Source organism: Telopea speciosissima, chromosome 3 (genome assembly GCF_018873765.1).
Source record: "Telopea speciosissima isolate NSW1024214 ecotype Mountain lineage chromosome 3, Tspe_v1, whole genome shotgun sequence".
Classification (NCBI taxonomy): Eukaryota; Viridiplantae; Streptophyta; class Magnoliopsida; order Proteales; family Proteaceae; genus Telopea; species Telopea speciosissima.
Window position 1 is genome coordinate 7,932,772 of NC_057918.1, and position 17,109 is coordinate 7,949,880.

The 17,109-nt window shown below is 39.3% G+C and overlaps 1 protein-coding gene across 1 annotated transcript; it reads right to left on the reverse strand.

Annotated features, from left to right (window-relative positions):
- Positions 1–112: 112 nt before the first annotated feature.
- On the reverse strand, positions 113–15,677 carry LOC122656455 (E3 ubiquitin-protein ligase SIS3-like). Its single transcript, XM_043850972.1, has 11 exons — positions 15,650–15,677; positions 15,526–15,600; positions 15,346–15,384; positions 15,078–15,144; positions 14,869–14,942; positions 7,823–7,961; positions 7,640–7,732; positions 6,284–6,349; positions 4,718–4,837; positions 1,037–1,150; positions 113–538 (listed from the first exon to the last, which is right to left on the reverse strand). Exons 2-11 carry the CDS (start codon positions 15,552–15,554, stop codon positions 134–136), a joined length of 1,146 nt encoding a protein of 381 aa, XP_043706907.1. The 5' UTR covers positions 15,555–15,600; positions 15,650–15,677; the 3' UTR covers positions 113–133.
- Between the last annotated feature and the right edge of the window lie 1,432 nt (positions 15,678–17,109).

A 17,109-nucleotide genomic window follows, 5' to 3' on the forward strand; every position in this document is an offset into this window, starting at 1 on the left:
GACTATTCCTTCCTCCATAAAACTCAGTAAAAAGAATGTGCCATGGCACGAGATGAACACCCATTAATTCTCTTTGGAAGTGTGCCTCTGGGAATACTTACTCTCGAGGCATTAGACTATGAATCGGGTACTGTTAATGTTGAAGCTGGGTTGACTGGTCAACAACTATGCATTCCATCACTGGAGCATGAGTAATGCTGGTGGGATTTTGAGTCACTGTCGCCAATCTTCCATCCTCAGCAGCTGCCAACGCACTTTCCACATCATTGCCTGGTACGGCATTCTCCGTTCGGATTGGTCTGAGCAGTCCCTGCAACCTCAACAGATAACTCTGGCCAACAGGCTGAGCTCGCACATAGCTTGTGGTGGTCACAGCACTGGCAGACGTCCGTCCAGAATCAGCATGGAAATTGGAGAGGGCACTGAGGTCAAGGTTAGGGAAGACAGAGCATCGGCAACGTGGACACTTTACATTCAGCCGAAGCCACTCATCAATGCACTCTACATGGAAATTGTGAGCACATGGGAGCCCACGAACCTGCAGAAGTACTAGTTAGAGACTTGAGCTCAAGAGTTCCAAAATTCTTACATAGGAAAAAAAAAATGTAGTACGCTATTCATATCATATCCCTCCCTCCCACACCGCTCTCATGCTTATCACTGGTAAGGACCACCATGGGTGCAACTACTTGGCTGTGATCCTATAATCCAGTAGTAAGTACAAAATATACTGCTTACATAGCAAAGGTCAATCAAGCAGGTCAGATGGATACATAAAAAAGATGGCAGGAGCATTCAAAGTTCCACCATTTGTGGGCTGCAAGAGGCAAAACCAGCCATTAGACCAGACAAGAAACAAACATGTGAACCATGAGTACGATCGACAATATTTAATCACTCTCTGGTAGGAGGATCCACAAGGATTGGTAATTCACCAATCACATTGTTCCCTAATTGTTAAAAAGAAACGGCTGATGACACTTCCAAAATGAACTTAGTACAGTATAAAGTAACTCGTAAATAAGGAAATACCTACCTCATTACCTACACGGAACTCTTCAAGGCAGATAGGGCATTCACTGCAATCAGTTGGAACAGATTTTAGCCTAAACTTCGGAAGTTCCTGTATAAGTGCCTCCACTGCTTCTCTCTGCATGCAATCAACCAACACAAAAAACCATACTCATCAGAATCATGAAAGGAGTAAACACTAGATATGCAACATAACCAAGGGATAACAAATCTGTATCATCCAATATGGGAATTGAACAAGAAACAATTCAGGAGTTCCATTAGTTGTACAGACTGGTATTTTAGGACAAACTATTTTATATTATTTCTTTAACAGAATGGAACTTTATTTAAAAAGACAGAAAATGGAACTTCCCCGAGGCCAGAAGAACAAGTAAACAACCAACAATGAGTAATAGGACAAGGTCCTATGTACAGGGAACAGGATGTCCACCCTAGCTTTAGCTAAGTCATCAGCCAAGCTATAAGCAGATCACTCCATCAGAAGAAAATATTTATAGCAATAAGGATCTTAATAAGGTAGAGAGAACGGCAAAGACAGCCCATCTCTCATCTCCAACCATTTGATGACTAGGGAAGCTCATGTGACTATGATTTAGATATAAAACCAGTAAACCAGTACCAAACAGGACCGGTAATTGAGTATAAAACCAATACCAAACAGATCTGACCATTGGAGGTGGCCTAGGCAACGCCTTGACAACTATGAGTCTACCCCATTGCATATGGATAGAAATCTCCAAATCACAACAAAAGGCCTTCAACTACACAGATAAGGACTCAGGTATGCCAATTAGACTGGAAAATAATAATATATTAGACGCTTTGTTATCGAAAAATGCCTCCCCAACATCTCCAGGACCCAGATTTCCTTGAGAGCTCCCATCAAAATTGAGCTTAATCATCCCAATAGGAGGAGACCCAAAAAATGCTGAAATCAATAGAAAACAGTCTTGAATTGATAACTTAGCTCTAGTGCTCTACTCCCTTTCGGAAGAGTCCAAAGATACACCTGAAAAGCTTAAACCATAGCATCACATCCCAATAAAGAGGATGTCATTATTACTTTTCCCACTTCAGTCTTCATCAAGTCGATTTTATTTCAACACAACATAATATCTAGCAACAAATCAATCAAAATGACAGAAAATTTTTGTGGATCATATCCCTTTAATGAGACATACTTAATGGAAAGATTTAGAAAATGTAAGAAGACTCTCCAAATGGTCTCTCTATTGACTTAGAAAAAGCTTATGATAGAGTCCTTAGAAAGTTTTTGGCAAGCCTTAGAGAAGAATAAGAGTTTCAAGCAAAAATATGCGGACATAGTTAAAAGATATGTACAAGGCTATAGAGACTAGTGTAAGAGATGAGCAGGGGAAGGGTAGAGAATTCCTAATTACAATTAGATTACACAAGGATCAGGTCTAAGCTCATATTTGTTTGTGCTAATCATAGCTGAGTTGACTATAAACATTCAAGATCAGATCCCTTAGTGTATGCTATTTGTTGATGATATTGTTTTGGTGGATGAAACAAAAGCAGAGATAAATGTAAAGTTGGAATTATGAAGATCAACCTTGGAATCAAAAAGTTTTAAGATAAGTAGAAAAAAATAGAGTATATGATGTGTAATAACTTCAGCAACAATATGACTGAAAGTGGGGTAGTGGAAATTGCTGATAGGGAGAAACTGGAAAGTGAAAAATTTAGGTACTTAGGTTCGATCATAAATTAAGGAGAAATAGAGGATGATGTTGCACAAAGAATTAAAATAGGGTGTATGGCGCTGAATGTTGGGCAGTTAAAAAACCACATATGGACAAACTTAGTGTAGCTGAATGGGGGGAAACTGAGATGGATGAGTGGTAAAACTTTTTTTTTAAAAAAAAGAGATAAAATAAGGAACGAACAAACTAGTGGTAAGTTAGGAGTAGCTCCAATACATGATAAGCTGCGAAAGTTGTTTAAGGTGGCATGGACATGTGTAACATATTACTTTGAATGCTCCGGTACCCCCCACAACAAAAGAGTGATTTAAGGAATAGGCCTAAAATGACTCTAGGAGAAGTGGTGAGGAAAGACATGCATAGCTTAGGACTAGCAACAAGTATGGCTTTGATAAAGCTGATTGGAGAAAGAGGATCTTTTTTTAGTTTTTTACTTCTTGCCCCCCCCCCCCCCCTTTTTTATTCCCCCCCCCCCTTTTTTTTTTTTTCTCTTTCCCTTTAAATTTTTTCTCCCTCCCAATATGTCCCCCATCTTATCTAATTCCCTCCTGACCCATTACTTTCTTTTTCCAAAGGTCCTTGCAAATTCTGGTTTACGGAACTGCCAGTCTTTAGCTCCCTTTTGCTCCCAATTCCCTTAAAATTAGTCAAATTCCTTGCATACCATCCTTTCCACCTCTTATGCATTATTCCTACCTCAAAGAACAAACAGGCAAAAGTGATCAGCACGAATAAAAGCTCTCTAGCCTGATCAATGATCATTTTCATGTTATCTATAGTTTCCAATCCCCACAGTTCTTTCTTGCACAGGTCCTGGAGGGATTCTGAAATTGACAAGTGATTCCCCCTGCAATAAGAATCCCTTCCTGAAGAGAGCAAAGAGACTATGATGCAGGAACATCGGATTATCAAGGTAGAACTGTAGAAAAGAATATTCCTGTCAATGAGAGACACGGATGATTGCACTTGTCAAAAGCCCACCCCCCATCCCTTCGAAGAGAGCAAAGAGACTATGATGCAGGAACATCGGATTATCAAGGTAGAACTGTAGAAAAGAATATTCCTGTCAATGAGAGACACGGATGATTGCACTTGTCAAAAGCCCATCCCATGGCATTCCAGTTTATTTTATGTCAATCCTATTGAGCCCACCTTTGGTGTCTAAGAAGATGGAGAGGCTCATCTGTACTTTCTAAGAGTTGAAGTAAAGGAAAAGAAGAGGAGAAGTGAACCAAGGAAGTTTCACCGTGATCTAAATGGGTTTGCAAGCCCATGAAATAGGGGCTTAGAGATGGTCCAAAAAACAAAGTGCTCTTTGGGAAATAGCTTTGTTGGTATAGTATTGAGTTCTCGAACCACTGAGGGAGGTGATCAATTGATCATAGACAAGCATGGAACACAAGATAGATGTTTAGACCCAAAGAGGATAAGTGACACTGGAACAGTAAAACAATATCTTTTTTTTTTTAATGAGTGGTAAAACAGTGATTTTTGTGGAGTTCAAGAGAAAACTTTCCCAAGTGGGAAATAGACAGGTGCAAGTATCATCTTTATTAGTGTGTGGACAATATCTAAGCAAGAGGAGAGAGATGACCATTGCTTAAAAGTTAATCTAGAATTTTGCACATGGGTCCATTCCAGAAATTCTGCATTCACATAATATTTTAATAGAAGTTGCTTTAAATGATTATTGTCATCACTGCACATATATTGCAGGCACATTACGCCCAGGATGGTGTTTCATCCTGCATCAGCTCCACTACTTCTTCGGATGTTAGACAGAGCACAGAAGTAAAACTCCATAAAATCAAATCTAAGCGTAAGTCATATTTGAATTTAGAGCCAAACAAGGTTCTCATATTTACAAAGAGCATGTCAAGCAATAAACCAAGGGCCCCAAAAAACATAACTACAATTAAGGCAGAACACCAGTACAAGCAACTAATAACAATTACCTGGGTTGCTGTCAAGTAAAGTCCTGGATGGTATGCAGCTGTATCTTGGCCCATCCCTCTCATCTCCTGACCAGCAGCTTCAAAAGCCCAATCAGGTACCCGGATCATGTCAACCAAAACCTGAAACAGAAAAAAGTGACCTTTCGACTTAACATGATCTGGTTCAAGGTACAGAAACAAGAAGCCAAACTACAGGAAACTTTCTTAGTGGAAATCAGCAATATAATTTGCTCACTAATAAAAGAACACAAGCAAAGAAATGTAAGTTCCACCACTGCACTCAATCAAGGCCTTGTCTTCTTCTAAACCATAATTCATCAAGTCTTTTCTCACTACCTCAACCCAACTCCATTTTGGCCTTGACCTGGTCCTTTCACTGACTTGTGTTACCCATCATGTAGGCCTGGGTTTAGGGAAGAAATTTATGGGAAGGAAGTAATTCATTGACAAAATATGTGCTGCAGTCTCTTTGTCAGCAATAAAAATTAAGAACTGAAAGCGGATGTCGGAAGAGAAATAACAGTCTGGTTTTAAACTAGCAAGAACATATGGGCCTAGATACAGTGAATTGCCAGAACAAGACTAACAAACAGGTGGGATAAGGAGTTCTTTTTCCAAATAAACTTCTGTAGTGTGCTCCTGCTGGTTCATATAAAATGGCCGAGCATATTTAAGATGAGTTTATCTTTCAATTCTATCATACTTGCTTCAACAATTCCCTCTTCCCGGATATATAAAATTCTTTCTAAATTTCTAGCAAAACCAATAAGAATTATATCCTAAAAGTTTCTGAGAGTGGACTTTATTACTTTATTTAGGAGAAAAGTTTGCTGGCCGGCGGTGCAAAATGGTATCTTTTTGCACGGCAGTGGTACCCCCAGTCATTACTCCACGTAAACCTCCTCCTATTTACAAATGTTCGAAAATACCCTCAAAATCTCGATCTTGGGTCCAAAATGCCCAAAAAGCGAGTCACTGACCATGGCTTTGCCGGTCAGTGATCCCTTGCCCCCTTGGTTTATGGGTAGATCATTATAAAGTCATTTACGTAATGATGTTTAGCATAACTTGTCTGGAATTGTCATGCATCAAATTTCAGAATCAATTTCAATCAAACACACCATGTATTGGCATACACCGTCTCGGTATCCTATAATTTTCATCCTTTATTTTGCCACTTGGTGAGCTGTCTGGACTGAAACTTGACGTGCAAGCAAGGGCCTTCCACTTGTTCAGAAATTTTCAGCGCCTGTCCACAGACATCATCTAGACTACACAGACCAGGAAAACCATTCCATAAAAAAGTATTGTCTGTAAATGTCAGCAGCTGTAGTACTTTATTGTGAAATACTCTAGGATTTATTCACTTCTAGGTCCCCTTTCTCCTCTTTCTAAAGTCCAAACTACAGACTGCAATAGCAGAATTTTAAGTGCAGAATATTTTCCATACAAGTGATAGGTATAGCATGCAGTATAGAGTAAAGCATTCAAACCCTCCACAACATAGTAATACTAGTTTAAACTTATTAATGCAATATCTGAAAATTTCAAAGGTTGTTTACTTACACCATGTTCTGAAATCGGAATCCCTTGTTGAGCACGTAGCAGATGCGCTTGCCTTCGTACCAACCACTAACCAGGGAAAAAATTATAAATTAGAGTTAATAGATCTAAGGTAACGAAACTGTTTTAGAACACAAGCACGATGATGAAATCAAATCAAATCAACTGGAATAACAAAGTAGATGGGAATCAACCAATTACAGCCATCCTACAGGATTGTTATTCAATCATGGGGAAAGGTATCAATGGGCAGAGCTGTTGGGTGTGGACTGAGTGTGAAGGATGGGTTTGGAGGGGAGAATGGTGACAGTATGGAAGATGCTTCCTTTTGCAAGCTTTTGGTGCATTTGGAAGGAGAATAAATGGCTATACTTTTGATGCAAAGGACGAGTCAAAAATATGTGTAAGATATTAAAAATAGGCAGCACCAAAAAAAACAGGTCAAAAAAACAATTTTTGGGCCTCGAAACCTTGGTTTTGAATTTGACAGGAAAATATACCAGGTTTCTACCTAGTTTTGGTCTAAATCTGTGAAATTTCGGTTTCGGCCAGGGTCGAAACCAGCCTCGAAACCGAGATTTCAAACCTTGCTTTTTGGGACTTGATCAAACTCTCCTTCAAACCTGAATTTCCCTATTATCTTTTATTTCCTTTCAGGATTTTCAGGCCTCAACTAAAATTCTCATCGATTAGAAGAGACAAATCCAGCAACTTTAGTTCAAGCAAGCCTTCCACGAACTCAGGAAAATCGCATGCAATTGTAGTGAGCACATGAATGTTGGGATACTTTGATTTAGTCACCATATGACAGCCAAGTTTGTTGGTCTTGAGCCAGAGAACCAAATAGATGATTTCGGGCCTTTGAAAAATGAAACTCAAAAATCTCATGTTTAGAAAATCAGATCCCACCATTGGGATAGTGTCCTAGCTATTAGATTGCTCATGGAAAAAATAATAATGAGAACAAGGAGTTGTCGTATGAATTTGTAACTATAATCTGTAAATTCCTTAGAAAAGCTACTGGATTTCTTTTCCTTTTTTTTGGAGGGGGGGGGGGGGGGGGCAGTCAAATGAATATGTGCCCCAGACCATAGGTCTTGTAACCATATAATTGTGTCTCTTGCTATTTTCTCTGGAGCTATAATGCAATATCCAGTCCAGTATTCCCCCAATCTACTCCCAACTAACCAAATAAAAATGTGCTGAGCATGTGCTTTTCCTCTTCCAGCAATGAATTGTCATAATCAAAGGATAATTTGGAACATCCAAAAAAAAATTGGTCTATGACGTCCAATCAACCTGAGTATTCACTCATTAATAATGATGAGAAATCATAGGATTGATGAGAAAGCAACCAACCTTTCCTGTGGAGATGCAGGCAATGCAAATGAGACCACAATAGCTGAAAAGCAACCAAATAAGGAAACCCCATTTCTGACTTTCCTCAGGCAACTGCAAGTAACAAATAATAACGCATACATTAATGAACCTTAGTTTCCAAACCATGTTCTCTACCTGTAGAAAAAGTATTCAGAAACTTACACAGCTTCTTGCACTTGTAAACCAAAGGGTCCCAATTACAGTCCAAGCCCAAAGGAACGGATAAAGTAGCAGTGAAAGAATTGAAAGAACCACAATTCTTCCACAGAAGCGAGCATATCTTTGCTGCCACCCAAGATCCCTGATAACATGTAAGAGGAACCAGCCCGGGGGGGGGGGGGCAATCGTATTATTCACAATCCATGCATGAAACACAAGAACGTCAAGATAATTTCCTCCAAAGCAAATGAACATAAAAACAATTTTTACAAGTAAGAAAGGGTTCATGAAAAGGAGATCAAGCATGATATAAAAACCCATACAACAAATCTAAAAGGACTATAAAATTTCAAAAATTTTAACTCTTATCAATTGATAATCAAAAAGATATAGATTTATAGGAACCAGAGGTTATTAGGAGTACAGCAGAGTAAAGAGTAAGACTCAGTTTTCATGTTGGATATTCTGGTAGACTTGGGCCACTGGGTAACTAACTGTATAGGAGTTTGATGGAGTTAGCAGCCATGTAGATACAGAGCTGGTGGAGTCCTTAAGATAGACTTCTGCAGATCAATACGTTTTCTCAAACCAGAACTTTTTGTATTTTTTCACAGAGCACAATGTATATTTATAAAGACTTCCCTTGTATGTTATTAACTCTACTGCTCTGACTCTCTGAGAGAGAGAGACTGAACTAAAAAATTTCAAGCGGAAAATTGAGGATTGTGCAATAATAGAGATAACTTTCTAAAAGACTTACATTTTTCCAGTTAACATTTATGAAGATCTTTTAATTCACTCCCATCAGACAAAATGAACTGAAATTATTTTCTTTCTCCCACCTAGCCTTGATCATAAACTTGGGAAGACCTCAACAAGGAAATGTTAGTCTACCTGCCAATAGACTGGAATAAGTTCCCAACCATCACCCCACATTGTAATGTCTCTTCTAGAAAATAGTATGCATAAATAAAACCTTCAGAATTCCATGAAGTAAACCCTTTTGTTCAGTGTATGAGCACTCTGGACATCAGAATTTTGCCTCCCCCCCCAAAAAAAAAATGGCAAAGAATTCTCACTATCACTACTCTCTTTCTTTCTCTTAATTGAAGATATAATTGGAAAATAAATCGGCAAGTACAAAAATGACTAACAAGTAATAACCCCAGTGGAGACTGGTACAAATGTACAATTTAATTCCACAATTAACCACTCGGTTTGATTGTGTTGTAGCCCTATACTCAGATTCGGTTTATCATTGGAAGGGTGCCTCTCTTTAAGGAAGTAAATCATTCACATTCACTGGCCCAAGAAAAAAATACATTCACACACACACACAGAAGGGGGAAAGCAATCTCTCCTGACACAAAAGGTTTGAGGCTACAAACAAAAGCCTCAAAAGTCAAGGGGTCTTCCTGCAAATGTCCTATATGAAGAACTCAAAGGAAGCACTCCAAGGGAGGATCATGAATCATTCAAGCCCTACGAGGCCCTGATTTGAGAAGAATCAAATAGTTCACCAAAATATGAAGTCTCATCATTCAACTCAGATCAGGTATGAATCCTGGATTTGACAAAGGCGTCTCCTTCGTCAAAATCGATCATTAATCAGAGGTCTTCACCCATGCATGTGCGTAAGAATTCAAAGAGTCGTATTCATTAAATGTAATGTAAAAGACTAACTTACAGTTTATCATCCTTTATTCAAATAGGCAGTCATTCATTACATAATATACAAGACTACCGTATTGTTTATCATCCTGTTTTGTCTTATTTCCATATGCACAATTCATATTGACAAGCACGAACGTGACTGAAAGGGAAAGAAAGAAAACTACTTCAGCTGGAACAAAAATCTGGTAATCACTGAATTGAGGAACCAAGTGATACACAGGGTTAACCAACAAGCATTAACTCCTTTAATGGACAATACTCAAGTGGAGAAAGCAACAGACCACCTTTGCGCCTCCCAGAACGGTAGTGGAGGCCCAAAAAGAGAAGGGAAGACACCTGAGACGAAACTCAGAATTGCAGGGAGAAAGAGTCACGGAAAAACTCAATATGAACATTCTGTTTTCATCAAGTCTGTCTCTTTCATTGGGTACATGCAATAATATAAAGAGAAAAAAACAAGGACTCCTATCATATCCTAACATTGAAATAAAATGGAATTCTACCACTAATATACCCAAAGTAAAACATGATAAAATAGAAGACAAAGACTAACTAAACTACTACCAGCCTTATTAGACCAAAAACCTGGGTTGGAACGGTTCCATCTAGGCTTGGGTTTCCAAACTCGATCATGCTAGTCCAACCAGTCGAATGTTGCTGCATCAATTCTCCACCTCTGAAAAGAACTCAACTCCGTCGAGTTTGGATAAGGACCAAGGAGGTCATCTAAGTCAACATGCTAGAGGAGAAATGATCTTGCTACCTTCTTGAGCTTAATGTTAGGGAGATATTTAGCGGGAAGAAACTTCATTTTTTTGTTGTAGTGCTTAAAAGAGTAAGTATTCACATACCCGCAATGTTGTGCCACCTTATCAAATAGCCACAGTTGACCAAGAAGAATATGACACACCTTCAGAGGGAGGACGTCACATTGTACTGGAAGTCTGTATCCATAAATCCACCAATAGAGTCTGTGAGCAAACACCTATTAGTAATCTTGAGATTAGTGTTGTTCACCCATGCAACTTTGTCGGGATTTGAATGTAGCTCTGCCTGCAATCTCAGCTTACAATGTCTTCAGAGACAACATTAGCACAACTACCTCCATCAATCACATGCCACATAATTGGTCATTGCACTTCACGCGGGTCTAGAAGATATTGTTGTAGCACCAATCTTCACCCTCAGAGACCTTGTGAGTGGTCAAACAAGACGAAGAACATAACAAAGGTATCGCTCCTCATCATTGGCATTGCCATTGACTTCACTTGGCTCATGCTCTCCCTCCAAATTAATTGTCCCAAGATTCAGTTGCTTTTCTGGGACAAAAGTACAAACGAACCCTTACCAATATAAGCTACCAAATGGTTGGGACACTAGAGCACTAATATGTTTGTACCCTTTGCACGTAAAACAGTGAATGGCAGCCTTTGGCATCATAGGTCTGTCGGAACCACGCCGAAGAGGAGAATATGGTCGATTAGGTCGAGAAGATGCCATAGACAAACCACTAGCTTGTGGTTATTTGAATTGACTTTCCTAGGGAGAAGACTGCTGCTAACTGGAACTATCACCCCTAGGAAAAGTATCTTTAAAAGTCTTTTGAGTGTATGGACGCTTCAAACTTTCTTCTACCTGCTATGCCACCTGTACAGCATCCTCCATTATAGGCAGTCGACTGGAAGCTAGTGCAGCAATTCGTTGCGGAATGTGCCACCAATATCTCCTCATCCCACTCAAATCAGATCGAGTGGCTAAATAGTAAAATCTGGCCAGATACTCCTCAACTGCCATGTTTTCCTATCTCAATTTTGCAAACCTGATGATGCAAGTTTACCACCAAATTGGGCTTCTTTCCCTAGAAATAAGTCTAGGGTTGGGTTATGGACATGTTGGGCCTTTGATCCCATGGGTTTTCTATGTAATAGGCCACTTTAATGGGCCTAAAATATAGGTACATAGGTTGCATACGGGATTAGCCCTATACTTAGTTTATTTTCATGTTTTAGTGTTTTAATTGAACCAGTTGAACCATTGGTCCAATTTAAGTGATTTTAGAATATTCTCTTATGATAGAATCTTTTTAACTTGAGTCATATTTTAGAGTCCACACCTCTACACAGATTTAGAGGGAGTGTTTTGTATTTAGACTCAGCCTAGGATTTATTATTCCTAGGCTGCATAGGAATTTAGGCCTTTGGCCATTATAAATAAAGGCAAACCGTGGGGCTCCTCTTTACCTCACTGTTTATGAAATCTCTCTTGCAAACTGCTGCAACTTCTCTCCTCTTGAAGATAAGCTTTGTGTGTGATCAAAGTAAGGTGGGATTGGTGTGTGATCCAATCGACACCTTGCGGTGTGAAGCCCGGGTGGTTCGTTGGTGGGATTGGAGTCTAATCCAATCGACACTCTGCAGTGTGAAGCCCAAGTGGTTTTCTTCAAGTTCTCCTCCAAGTTTTCTGTCCAAGATTCAATTCTTATTCAAGTTTCTCCATCAACAAGCTGCTGCCGATTACATTCTGCCATTACAAGTAAGTATAAAATATTCCTCATCCCCCAATTCTGTTTCTAATCCTCTACAGTGCCTAACCCTAAGTTTTCCCCCTTTTGTTTTTCAATTTTTCATAACCCTAAGTTACCCACAGACCTAACCAACCACCCAAATCTGCTCAAACTTTGACCATAACATCTCCATCATACCCCCTACACTCGATCCTAGCTTCTGCCCCATCTCATCATCGAAACCCTAATTCCCCTCATCCCCATTAATTACCCAAAACCCTAAAATCCTACCCAGCCACTTCCAGCCATCATTAACCCACCATACCTTGGCCGAGTGACTCTCCCAACCCCTGGAGAACTCGATCTTAACCCCCTGCCCTAAATCCATCTCTATACCCTAGATCCCCTCACTCTCATCTTTTCAAAAACCCGAAACCCTAATTTGCTGTAACTTGAATTATCCTACTTCCATTCATTAATTTATCATTAGACCATCACTGTTAGCTTCTCCCATACATGCCTATCAAAACCAACCATCAAAACCCTAACCCTAATTTTGACCTAAAACCTAATTCTGCCCCAATCGGACTGCCTGTTCATAGCAGATCCTGAAGCCTTGGCTCCTAGCTGCTCCTCTTGCCACCTAGGACTACATTACCTGAGGTGCACATGATGCTTGTAATCAGTGGGCAAGAATCTACGGTTACCTCAAGTCTGATTATGTTGTTGGTGTTTGATCCACCAGACTTGAGTCGTGCCCTTCAGCTTAGCCTCTATCAAATAAGATCTTTCTGGCCTCAGTCAACCCGTACCATCTAAATATATCTCAAAACTATGAAACCAATCAAGACACTACTCTGGGTTGTTATCCTCATACAAATCGAGGACGTCTAGCTTTGCTCCTCTTTCAGCGTCATAAGAAGGATCTTCATATCGACCAACTACATATGGTGGTGGTGGTGGTGGTGTAACATTAGACAGACCCCGTGGGATGGAGTTGGGAGAATTCCATGACTGAAGTCACAATCGGTCCAAAAAGCTTGCATGGATGCCATCATTTTGTTTAGATGGAATCTAATCGGTCAAAAAAAGCTTGCATGATGCCAATTGATGAATTGACAATTTGTTGAGGGTGTCAATTTTTGTATCGGTTTCACCTTTATAGGAGTTGAATTGCTGGAGAACCTCACTATTGGCCACCATGGTTAGGATCTAGAAAGAATCTCCAAATTGGTGGCAATCCTGGGGTTTGAAAACCCTATTTGGAATCACTAGGGATCCACACGGGCAAGCGAACACTCAAATCCAAATATCAATGGCAAAATAGTAATTGCAGGTTAGTGGGGAATGGCACAACTGTAAATATAAGGAATACATAAAGAAGGGGTATAGATGGAAATAGACCTTTAAATGCCCTAATATGGGTAATATAGGAAGGGGGTAATTCTGGAAATACAAAGAAATGTCTTAAAGGAAATAAAACTTAAAGGGATGGGGTAATATTGGGAATTGGGTTTTTTTTGGCTTTGATACTAAATTGGTGGAGACCCAAAGAAGAAGGGAAGACACCTGAGTTGGAACTCAGAGTTGCAGGGAGAAAGAGAGTCATGCCACACTCACCTTGAGCAAAAGTCCAATATCATCTTTCTATTTCAGCAAATCTACCTCTTTCGTTGGTACATGCAATTATGTAAAGAGAAAAAACAAAGACTCCTAATCATATCCTAACACTAAAATAAAATGGAATTCTATCACTAGTAGCCTTCCCAAAGTAAAACATGATAAAATAAGACATATAGACTAACTAAACTACTACCAGCCCTTACTAGACCAAAAACCCTGGTTGAGCCGGTTCCATCTGGGCTTGGGTTTCCAAACCCAGTCATGCTGGTCCAACCAATCGAGTGCTACTGCAGTACAGACCATCAGATGGAAGAGAAGAGCAGATCATAGTATAGTTTATTGGGAGTTCCAGTATCTGCTTTGAACTCCACATATTTAATGCATTTTTTACTTAATGTAAGCCACACCAATAATTAGGTAATTTTAGTTTCTTCCTGACAGTTTTAAGTTATGCAGGTTGAGTTTTAGTAGGTTAAACATGTTTGGCTACAGAAATATTTCTTGTTTTGACTTTTCAACTGCAAGATGAAATAGAAGTCCAATTAAAAGAGGAAGGGACCTAGACGTCCCATGCTCTGTTTAAGCCATGCATTCTTTTCCCTTTAAAAAACTTTATCTTTTAAGATTTTTTTACTATTTTCTGTAGGATAATTTTCTCAACACTTCTTAATGGATTGTGATGATTCAGTGGTACCTAGCAGACTCAAGATGCATTAGATAACTATACTAAGTATGGTTTGAGACCATTTTTGGTTCTTTTTCTTCTCCCTTTCTTTCATGGTTTACTGTTGATGTTTCCTTCATAAAAATAAGTACTGTTGATGTTTCCTTCACAAAGATAAGTCTCAACAAAGAGACCTGTTCTTATAGTCTAATTCCTTTATTCTCAAACCCTAATACCATAGCCGTCAATTCTTAATTTCCCTATCAAATCCTAGCCTAAACCTAGCTAGTTTCAGCCCAGTAACCTGAAAACTCAGTTTTCCGAATCAACAAGAAATTGAACTCCTCCATGCACATGGCGATGTTTCTTTGCACCAATGATAACCGGAGACCTTAGACAGCATAAATATAAGGAATGTTACACTTTAAATTGGCTGCTACAAACAATGTAAGAAAGAGGGGGAAAATTTCTCAATCTTATCGAGTACATAATTTTTTGTTGGTATAAACAGAGCAGAGCTTGCTAAGTAAACTATGGTGGACATCAATTACAAAAACATTAGCAGCATGAAGTGGGAACACTTACAAACCCATCCCCGCAGCAAGGCCATTATCGAGAAACATTAATAGCCGGAAAACAAAGACAGTGGTATAGTCAACCTGTAACAACAACAACCAGGAGAAGAAAGTACAAATGTAACCAATCAAAACTTATGTATCTTCAGAAAAAACCAATAAGAAAATCTTCGATGCCTGCAGAAATCAATGGTGTATCTTTAAAAGCCGAAAACTCACCACAATCCATAAATGCAAAGGATATGTACAGAGATGATAACGCTTCCAATTGATCGAAACAATGATTCTATTAAACAAATAGTCAAAGAATAAAACACAAGCTAAAAGAGAGACAGATCAAGTTCAAGTTGCCAAAGGGAGAAATTACTAAATTATTTTCTTAACATGGCAATTGGCAAGTGCTTAGCTAAGAATAGTGTGTACATAAAAATGAAGTAAGTTACAGTGACAAGAAAAACGATAACATCAAGATCAATAAGGAGGATACACACTTGTCGCGAGCATGGACATGAAGAATCCATCATACCTGCAAAAGAAAACTCAAAATGACTCACAATAAAACCCTACTACGACATGAAGAATAAAGAAAATAAAAATGAAGAGGAACATGCACTGAAATTTCTTTAACTGAACAGCTTTCACATTTCAACAAAAGATTCAAACTCACCACTTGAAATCGACGCCTCTGATGGCCATTCCGTCGAACTACATCAAACACCCGAAGCGCTTAGAAGATTCAATCCTCGGCTCAACTCTTGCATCCATGAAGCGGAGGAAAAGAAAAGGCTCACGAGTCGGTTTCCTCCAAGTTGATTCACAAGATGCAACATGAACTGGCGAATGTAGAAGAAATTTTCACTGAAGATGAACAGTATAACTGAAGTTATGAAATTGAAATCCAGGAACTATTGGGGTATGCGGGAAAAAATGATAAAAAGAGAGGAAAACGGTACCGAGAAAACGGGACTCAGGGGAGGGTGGTCATTTCACATGTGGATTCAGGTGGAACCCACCTGTGAAATGACTATCTTACCCCTGTTTTTTCTGTCGTTTAACGGTGCTGCACAGGCGCAGCTCCCGCCACGGCCTGATAAGATCAAATTCCGAGAAAACGACGTTGGAAGTAGGCAGACTGAGCAAAGCAGCGAGTCTATTCACGAGTGTGGATCGGAAAGTAGAGACCTCAATTCTCGCTCTCTCAGGCCCAGTTTCGCCGTTAACGGCGTTATGATATGAGTGATGAAAAACACCTAGGCTTCTTTATGAGTGGTGGTGCCTGAGGCCCTGAGAGGGGTTAAGACGTTAAGTACGAAATTAAGTGTATTTTAATCGCTGACTTGAAGAGTATTAAGGCTCGTGTTAAGTGGGACTCATTGTTCTACCAAAAAAAAAGTGGGACTCATTTGACTGATGACAGGTATCCGTTGTGACTGGGTACACGATGGAAAAATGACTGTGACCAATCATGTGAAAAGTAAAAGCATCTTCTCTCCTTACCTGAATTAGTCCGTCTGATGAACCTCGTAACGGATCAGGCTCTAATGGCTGAAATAAGGTGTAAAAATAAAAAAAAACAAATTTCCGAAATAGAAATAACCCCATAAAATTGAAATATAAATCATACCAAATCAGTCCTAATAAAGGTGTCAAAGTGTCAAACAGGTTTGATCCAGTTTTTTCAATTTAAAGGGTTGATTGGATTATACCAAAAACGGACCGATGATTGGTCAATACATAAATCCAAACTAAAGCTGATACCAATCGAGATCAGACTGGTATCGATTTTTTCATATGTCAAACAGGAAGAATGTTTTCTGATTTTTTAATCAAATTTTTTTCAGTTTCAGTCGATCTTATTGATCCTATTGATATAGATTGAAATCAAACCAAAAGTCTATAAAAACTTGAAACTGAAACCAAATCGATGAGGAGTTTAAACCGGTTCATTTCAATTTTTTGATCAGTTGAACTAGTTTGGACTAATTTTGAACATTCCCAGTTGTGCAGTTGTACCATATCTTGAGGCCTGAGGATCCATTCAACACAACTATACACCATTGCATTCAGCTCCTATCCTACGAGCCCAACACTCAAGGAGTGCCCAGTGAGGCATCCAATGGCTGCGCTATTGGGTGTGCATGGGGATGTGTGCTTGCATGGGACCTGATGCGTATCCAACAGCCCAGTCGTTGGATGCTTCACTGGGCTCGCTGGAGAGGAGTCTGATCCATACACCATCTTTTGCCCCAAT

Coding starts and splice junctions, on each gene's coding strand:
- LOC122656455 (XM_043850972.1), bottom strand. CDS start 15,554: ATGGCCATCAGAGGCGTCGATTTCAAGTG. Junction 14,943..15,077: donor CTTTGCATTTATGGATTGTG/GTGAGTTTTCGG, acceptor TTGTTGTTACAG/GTTGACTATACCACTGTCTT. Junction 7,962..14,868: donor CTTGCTGCGGGGATGGGTTT/GTAAGTGTTCCC, acceptor ACATGTTATCAG/GGATCTTGGGTGGCAGCAAA.